Source organism: Anopheles ziemanni, chromosome X, assembly GCF_943734765.1.
Source record: "Anopheles ziemanni chromosome X, idAnoZiCoDA_A2_x.2, whole genome shotgun sequence".
In the NCBI taxonomy this organism is placed as follows: Eukaryota; Metazoa; Arthropoda; class Insecta; order Diptera; family Culicidae; genus Anopheles; species Anopheles ziemanni.
Genome location: NC_080707.1, coordinates 14,935,210 through 14,944,460, shown reverse-complemented (window position 1 = coordinate 14,944,460; position 9,251 = coordinate 14,935,210). Strand labels below are relative to the sequence as shown.

Sequence of the window (9,251 nt, the reverse complement as noted above, 5' to 3'; positions counted from 1 at the left end):
AGTCCGCGAACACCTAACCAATCGATCACGCTTCCCTTTGATTACACTTATTCAATGCTCTTGAAGAAGTAAGGAAACTTGCTCCAATATACCACTTGGAGGTAACGTGTACTTTAGAATTATAGCAGGATAATGAAATTTCAATTGTTTTTAATTGTGTTATCTACCCTGCATTAACATTGCAATGCATTTATAATATGGTTCACTTTTAGTGGTTTTTATAGGTAACGACTAAAACCACAAACTTTATGCTTTTACTGACAATTTATGTATTCTGCTTCCACACGACGCTTTTTTAATTTGCAATAACAAATATTCGATTGGATGTATAGTGAAAATGATTTCCTTTTGGATTCACAATATGTTCATAGAAAACAATAAAAGTAAAGTATAAGTTTGTTAAAAAGAATCGGATATTTAAACAGTATCAATTTGGCATGTTTATCTTTTTCAACCAGTAAGAACATATTTGCCGTTTCGTGCATATTGGAACACGCTCTCCTACCTGCAGGACGGTGGGGGTTGCTACTCACCTCAAAGACGTTTAGTATTCCCACCCCGCGATCGGCGGACAATGGACCGGGGCGCGCCCGAGTAAGCCCAAATAACAGGGGGTGACTCGCACGCATCAGCAGCCGAGCGGTTGAAGCGCGAACAAAATCGGTACAAGAAGTTGTAGTCGTCGTGGCGTATGTGGCCATGCACCTTTGAGATACGTGTCTCGATGTCTGGCCCGGCCACTGTTTGCTTTCCCATGCGCAATTGGTTTTTAACATAGAAAAAGCTAGCAGAGAAACAAAAGCATAATATGAAACAAGTGCAAGCATGCAGCCGGAGCGAAAGTAAAACGATAAAAAATTATACCTGTCCGAGAAAGAAGGGGATCATGTACATATGTACGCATCCAGCCTAGGAGAAGTGGCAACTGTTGGTAACTCAACAAAAAAGTTCCTGAAACATCTGTTCTTTAAGCTAAATAGTTCTTCCAGCAACACATTTCCCATCGTTAAATAAGATTTTATGGATTCTAATCATAATCTAATTGATGTTATAAATTAGTAATGCACGAGCAAGCGCTGATGTTTATAAAATCATATATTTTTTTTAAGTTTGACCTAATTCACTGGCAGAATTCATGTGAGCAATCAATCGACGGTGTATTTTTTAATGAGAAGTTTTACTTTACACAGCTAAAATGGAGTCATTACGTCGAGCGCACATGAATGTAACGGATTAAATTAAGAGGAAGTGATAAAAATTGTTGGGATGCCAATCGGGCTTGCAATGGACGACTCAGCCGTGCGTGGTGTCGTCGTCGACGAAGTCGCGAGCCACCTCCTTGGTAACGCAGTCAACGTGGCTAACCTTGTTCCGGAAGCGCACACCGTAGAACTTGTGTGCCTTCTCCATCAGCTCCGGCCGGAAGGTGGTCGTGATGAACTGGGCCTTGTCGCTCAGCTCGTGGATCATGTCGGCGACCGCACTACGGTGCTGCGCGTCGAGCGCCTGGTCTATCTCGTCAAACAGGTAGAACGGAGCCGGGTCGCACTTCTGGATGGCGAAGATGAGCGCGAGGGCAACGAGCGACTTCTGGCCACCGGACAGCTGGTTCATCTCGCGCATCTCCGCGTCCAGTCCGGTGAACGACACGCGGATACCGATGCCGGTGAACTCGTCGGACGTCTCGACATTGCGCTCCATATCGTTCCCCTCCTGGTCGGTCGTCGTGCGCAAGATCAGGTGGCCGGTGCCCTGCGGCACCAGCTTTTTGAACACCTCGGTGAAGTTAGCCGCCACCTGACGGAAGGTGAACTGAATCGCCTCGACTTTACGTGCCTCCAGCAGCTGCATCAGCTCGCAGATTTTATCCTTGCCCACGTCCAGCTCGGCCTTGCGCGTGTACAGCTTCTCCTTTTGCTCGGAGAAGCTCAGGAACTGATCGAGCGCCTTCTTGTTCACGTGGTTGTACTTTTTCAGGTGCTGATTTGCCTTCTCAAGCTCTCGGAACAGCTGTTACAAGGAAGAGAATAAACGAGAACGCAAATGTTAACGCTTTTTCGAGGTGCGGACGGGGAGAACGACTGTTCGACAGCACATTTACATACCGCCTTCAAGGACATCCTTTGGTAGCTGGCGTCAACCGTCGGCAGCGCTCCCAACCCGGCAATCTTTTCCGTGCACGCTTCGATCTTCTGGTGCAGTAAGTTTTCCTTCATTGCCCACTTTTCCATACGCTTGCCGTCCTCCTCAAGCCGCTCCTGTGCTTCCTTTTCCTTTTGGATCCAGCTCTCAAGCTCCTTCTGAAGTGTTTTCTGCTGCTTCGTGGCGTCGTTCAATCTGGCACAAACGAATAAGGCAACAAAAATATAATAACATACAATATAGTACGACAATGAGGTGTACATTAAAAAAGAGGCCGTTGAAAATTAGTAACGGGTTGCAATTTGTTTCAATTTAACGATTCGAAACATTATTTTTCTATTGTCAAATAAAAAGATACTTGTGATCGACTTTCTCCCTGTCCAATAATACTTTCTTGACACGTTTCTATGAAAAAGAAGAGGTTGTAAAATCATCACAATTTGTTTCAATTTAACGATTCGAAACATTATTTTTCTAATGTCAAATAAAAAGATACTTGTGATAGACTTTCTCCCTGTCCGATAATACTTTCTTGACACGTTTCTGTGAAAAAGAAGAGGTTGTAAAACCATCACATTTTCAATTTCAAGTGAAGGAGCAAAACATACTGCATACTGTCAATTTGTTTCACTGATTTACAAAATAGAAAGTTTCACGATACAAAATGTATAGTTATTTTTCCAGTATCACATAAACACACTTGCGATCGACTTCCTCTGTTAACAGTTACTTGATACGTTTCAACGGAAGACGAAAATTGTAACATCATTACATTTCCAATTTTATGTAAAGGATTAACAAGCAATTTGCAAGTTGTTTCACTGATTTACAAAAAAAGAGAAAATTTCGATACGAAACGAAACTAGTTATTTTGCTGAGTCAAATAAACATACTTGCGATCAACTTCCTCCGTGTCCGATAGCACTTTCTTGATACGTTTCTCGGCCGACACCACCTCGTTGCGGCAATTGGTCAGTTGGCGCTTGCGATCCTCGACCGAGATTTCCTGCAGCGCCTGTACCAGCTCGTCCTTGCGCCGGAACAGATTGTTCGTCAGCAGGTTCTCGAGCTTATTCTTCGTGACCTCGAGGCTCATACGGGATGTGAACGCTTCCTTATTTTCCTGGTTCAGCCGGCGTATCTCGTCGTTGAGCGAGTCGACCTCGTGCTGATCCTGCACCGACAGCTGCGACATCAGCTCCTGGTGCAGCTCGTTCTCCAGCCCATCCTTGGTGCTGGTCATCGCCTCGAGGTTCGCCTTGCACTGCGCCAGCGAGCGCTCCTTCGGGCTGCGGAAGCGCTCGATGCGCGTCAGCTCGTCCTTCATCAGCCGAATGTCGGCCTGGATCTTCTCGAATGCGTCCTTCGACTTGCCCTGCTTGGTTTCGGTTTTCTGCATTTCCGAGACGATCGAGTTGATGCTCGCCTCTGTTTGCTTCAGCTCGGTACGATAGTCGGACAGTTCGCGCTCGGTGTCCTGAATCTGCTGCAGGTACTCGGTACGCTTCTTTTGCATCTCGAGTCGCGAACGGGACGTATTGAAGTAGCCACCCGTGAGAGAACCCTTGGACGACACCTGGTCACCCTCGAGCGTGACACAGTCGAGTCCGGTGCTCTTGGCCAGTTCAGTCGCACGCTCCAGATTGCGGCAGATGAGCGTCTTGCCGAAGATGTAGCGAAGCGCCTTATCGTACTGCTCTTCGTACTTGAGCTTGGAGATCATCGGGATCGAGTCCGGATCTTCCGGGTAGTCGTGGATCTTTACTTGCAGTCGGTTTAGTGGCATGAACGTGACCTCGCCAGGCAGCTTCTGCTTGTTCATTTCCTTCAGAATTTGCGTGCCAACACGGTCCGACTCGACGATGTGATGAAACAACCGATTACCCGCCGTCACCTCGACCGCGGTGTAAATCGACTTGTCGCAGTTGAAATTTTCAATCACCGGACCGTAGTAGGCGTTTGCAATGTCCGCCAACTGGCCACCACGCTGCTGAAAAGATTCAAGCACCTTACGCACCGAGTCACGCCCGTTCAGAATCGGCTTGCCGGCCATCGAACGCAGCGCTTGATCCGTCTTCGCCAGCTCCTCCTTGTACCCGGAAAGCGTCTGCGTGGCCGCCGTCTCTTTCTTCCAGATGTCATTCCGAATCGTCTGATGGTGGTCTTTGCGTTTCTTCAGCTCGTAAAAGTGCTTATTGTGCTCGTCGATTTGCACACGCAGCTGCTCGAACGTTTCGGTGTGATCGAGAATTTTCTTCTCCAGCTCGGTGTGCTTCGTGATGTCCTTCTTCAAGTCCTCCTGGAGTTTGTTCTGATGCGAAATTTTGTCCTTGATCTGCTTGTTTAAGGATTTCAGCTCACCCTGGATCCACTTGTCACGCTCCTCCTTGGACGAAAACTGCGACCCACGACCCTGCTTCGCGTACAGCTCCTTACGCTTTTGCTCTTTCAGGTTCAGCTCGCGCGAGCACTCCTCTTCCTTCCGGCGCATCGCTTCGTAGCGCGGGCGCACCTGTTCGAGCTCCTTTTCCTTCTCCGCGATGGTGATTTTCAATCGCTCCAGTTCTTGTTCAGCGCGTTCCTTCGACTTATTGTCACCCTGCACCTCGTCCGAGAGATCCGAAATCGTAAGGTCCAGCTTGGTTTTCTCACGCAGCAGCTGTTGGTGCTCGGTGGCAAGTACTGACTTTTCGTCCTTGGCCGTGACGACATCCTTTTTGGCGTCCTTCAGCGCCTTCTGGGCCGCCTTGACCCGCTCCTGCGCCTTCTGGATATCCTGCGTCAGGAGCTTTTGCTTATCCCCGGAAGATTTGCGTTGCACATCCAGGTCCTCCAACTGTTTGCGGGTATCTTTCAGTTCCGTCTCGTGAATGATATACTCCAGCGTGCGACGTGCTTTGTCCCACTTTTGATACTCCGACAGTTCCTCCTTTTCCTCCTCGAGCGTTTTCAGCCGGTCTTCGATCGTGCGCAAATATTCGGAAATTTTTTCCAACTTCCCTTCGCTTTCCCGCAGCAGATTCATTGATTCTTCTTTGCGCTCGTCGTACACCCGGGTACCGGCGACCTCTCGCAGCAGCTTGAGCCGGTGCGAGTCGGGAGCGGTAGCCATTTGATTGATTTTTCCCTGCTTGACAATGTAGTACGGGTTCGAGTTGGAAAATCCCGCCGACTCGAGCAGGTTGACGACTTCCGAACGCGGCACAACTTTCTTGTTCAAAAAATACTGATCCTTCTTGGCACCAATCACACGGCGGAGAAAAATTTCCTCTTTGTCGATCTGAAACCGTAGCAGTTGCAATAAATTTAGTATATCAATCGAACTACGATCAAATCATCAATCGAACGCTTACCGGAACGCGGTTGTCGGTGTTATCGAAAATTATTTCCACATAAGCAGACATGGCTCGGGGACCGGTGCCTTCGTGCAGAAGCGCCTGCCTTTGCTCCGGTCGCAGATGAGTAAACTCATCACTGAGCACAAACTGTATGGCTGTCATTTTAGCAGGCCATGGAATAAACGAAACATGCATTAGACTCACTGGCAAGGCAAACCGTATTTCATGGATAGCATGCACTCATGTTAATGTGGACATACCGTAGAAAAAGTTGCTTTTGCCTGAACCATTGCGACCAACGACTACATTGTGTCGTTTATCGAACGGTTCTACGACCGTTTGCTCCCGGTAGCTCTTGAAGCCTTGTATAATGACCTGCGATAAAGTAATTCAGTTAATAAATAGGCTCAATATGCAACACGTAATTGCTCGGTAACTTAACAAACCTGCTTGATGTGCATTACGCTCGTCGTTACACTTTTTACAGCACTAGACCACACAAAACATTAATTAAATGTAGCCATCGAAAGGACGCGCTTTCGCATTTATTGATGGAAACTAAAAGAGAAACGCCAGAGCGTCGGGCTAGAGATGGGCATAATATTTGCTATTGTTGTTCTATACACCTTGGTAATGCAGTTTTAGCACATCGTTTAAAATAAAACCCTCTATCATGAAATCATCGTTGAAAAGTATAAAAATGTTGTTAAAAAAAATATTTCAAAATATCATACCATTGCGTTACTGAAACTTGTCAATTTCAATTGGTTTCAACCAACAACAACTCCAACCAACCAACAGATACAGCGAAATAAAATATAGCTTATACCTACCTATGGTAACGCCAAAAACGCAATGTCATGTAGGCTAGTGATGGACAAAACGGCTCGTAGGCCTCGGAGCAGTGAATCTTTAATAACTCTTCCATAACTGCGCCCTCTAAGAGTTATTAACCAACTCGTTGAAAGATTAATTATATACACTGTGCAAAACGGTAAATGAGACACCTGACAAAAGAACAATTGTATGGTGTTGCGATCAATTTTAGAGTACTTAGCTAAAATTGGCGCGTAATGCGACGTCGTGATTGCCCGAGGAGCCCCCAACCAGAACTCGCCCGAGCAGCCCTGGACGATGGTCGGCATCCAAGTCTCTAACCGAGACGTCAAGATAATTTTCTATTGATAACTACTCTATATAATACTTTTCTCGATGTAATTTCATTCTTTTCTTCCTTTATTTATCAAACTAGGTTAAACGGTCCGGTAACACGGCCCAGTTGCAGGATCCGGTTACAGGACCCGGTTACAGTGCCCGTTTACAGGGCCCGTTTACAGGACCCGTTGACTGGTCCCTGTTGACTGGACCCGTTGACAGGGCCCAACAGAAGCGGCCCTCTCCCGTTTTTTCTTTTTTGCAGCTTCGAATGAACCATGCTCGTCCCGAGATGCGCTATCCGTACTCGCCCCGAGCCTTGCTTTTCTGTGCTCGTCCAGAGCTGCGCTTCCCGTGCTCATGCCGAGCTGCGCTTTATCGTACTCGTCACGTGGTTGAGGGTTGCTCGGGCGAGTTCTGTTGAGGGCAGCTTGGGATGAGCACGGTTGATGGCAGCTCGGGACGAGTAGGGCTGATGGCAGCTCGGGGGTGGAGACGATTTTCGCCTGGCGTTTAGCATGCGCGCACCCAACAGAAGCTCATCTTGAGTTGAGTAACGATTAGCTCGACCTAACGAAATCCTGGTAGAGGATGGCATGTACCGTTTTACGCGGCTTATGTTTTATGAGATCTGTGCTCCAGTACCTCGAATTTTGGAGGAGGTGTCTACATTGATGATATCCTACTGTTTGCAGAAACGTTGGAAGAGTTACGCAAGATAGTGGCTCATGTGCTGCGAATATTGAATGCGAACAATCTAACCCCGATGAATCCGCGGGTTCAACATTGATGACACAAAAATCAAGGACATACGGACACTCCGTTACCCGCACACGTCATCGCTTACCGTTAGAGCCGCTGCTGCTCGTGGGTACACTAACAAAGAAAAATACTCAATTTTGCGGGTCGCGGCGATATTTCGCAGGGTTAAGGCGCGATTTCGCGGGTGGATGCGCAGGAAAAAGCAAAGAGGTGGACAATTGTTGAACTATCACTGTGTTACTTCTTGATACGGCCCGCATGGTGAGGCGATGGAGATGATTATTCATTAGTGGTTGAAAATCTGATCAACAAATGCGATTGAATTTTCGAATGTGAATTAATATTGAGCAAATAAAAAATAATATTGAATAATTGGCAGTTGCTTCACAAAAAGCTGTTCCGAAAAGCTTGATGAGTTTGGAAAAGCGTGTAGTTTAGAGTCATGTCATCATGGATGCGCTCCAACTGTCTGTTGTTATCAAGATATAAATATGTGAGTAGAAATGTTTATAAACTTCCACAACCATTCAGTTTTCATTATCTGTCTTCTTTTATAACTGTTGATTGCTCAAAATAAAAATGTTCCTTCTGTTTTCCATCACACTTTGTGGAATGAATAAACCATTTTGCGGTGCTTGGCTTTCGACGTCGAACCGTAGCAAAAAAGGCCGATGGTTCTCTTCACTGTGCAGTCACTTTATAAGAAACATAGATAATTCAAAATTAGTTTAAAAAATGTCCATGCTTTACAATATTTATTAAGAGACTTAGAAACCAAACAAACAATCAAATGAATTCAATGAAAATTATACGCATTTTCTCAAAAATACAATAAAATTGAGTACGTAGAGCAGCGTGACTTCTTATCTCAATGTTTTTCACACAAAATACACAGAATGATAAAATTACCACAATTTTCTTCGTTAGCATGGTGGTTCAAAGATATAATTGTACTATGTTTCTCTAGCCAGTGTTACTTTTAAAAAATAGGAAAGAGGCTCAATGTGAAATAGAATAGAACATCGTAGATCTTATGTATTATGTTAATCCTAACTCATATTTATCAAGCATTTTGTTTATCGCAGGTTTCATTCAGTTGTTAGCATAAAGTTTGTTGCTAGCTTTATCCTTATTTGTTTGAACATTCGTTTATATCAACTTTCAAAAAATCAATTTTTGTCTGCTTCATAGAAATGTTTTAAAATCATGAGTGTATGAAGCCTTTTTTTAGTCTTAAAATTTGTTTTATTTAAATTGTCTTTGTAACTTCATAATTGTCCTGAATTCTCTGTCTAAATTCTCTCGTCTTTAATATTTCAGTTGTTAAAAGACTCGCAAGTTTGTTTCTTAATCGATCGACATATTCCTATCATATTAGAAATATCTTGTTGTTTATCTTGATCTTGGAGATCTTGTTGTTTTGTTACAAAGTCGTCATTTGTATTGAACTTTTACTAGTTTCTTTCATTCAAGTTCAACATAGGATGTCACTCTATTAACCGGCACGCTGAAATTATCGACGATTATGGTTTTTGTAAGCCCTGTATCGATCGAACGTCGTACGTGAAGCAACGAAACAATGTTAAACACGATGTACCGGGACCGAATTGGAACGTGGTAATCCCCTAACGTCATGCACCTGTGGCAATTTTTGGCGTGCTGTACAGCAATGCCGCTGTTTGACACAGAGAGTGCGTGTGCGTTTCGGAGTGTCCGATGACGCTAAATCCGTTTATCGAATCCTCGCAACTGCCCGAATGAGGTGTTTTTCGACGAGCGCCTTGGCCTTGGCAGAATGTTGCAAGCAGACGTCTGCGCGTCCGGTTTCGGGGGTTCGTCTGCCGGAAGGGATCT

General features: G+C 45.3%; 1 protein-coding gene across 1 annotated transcript; it reads right to left on the bottom strand.

Moving 5' to 3' along the window:
- Positions 1 to 1,193: 1,193 nt before the first annotated feature.
- LOC131291405 (structural maintenance of chromosomes protein 3-like) lies at positions 1,194 to 5,941 on the bottom strand. The gene is made up of 6 exons (XM_058320613.1): positions 5,927 to 5,941; positions 5,741 to 5,855; positions 5,496 to 5,635; positions 3,036 to 5,422; positions 2,106 to 2,337; positions 1,194 to 2,010 (listed from the first exon to the last, which is right to left on the bottom strand). The coding sequence occupies exons 1-6, from the start codon at positions 5,939 to 5,941 to the stop codon at positions 1,294 to 1,296; spliced, it is 3,606 nt and encodes a 1,201-aa protein (XP_058176596.1). The 3' UTR covers positions 1,194 to 1,293.
- Between the last annotated feature and the right edge of the window lie 3,310 nt (positions 5,942 to 9,251).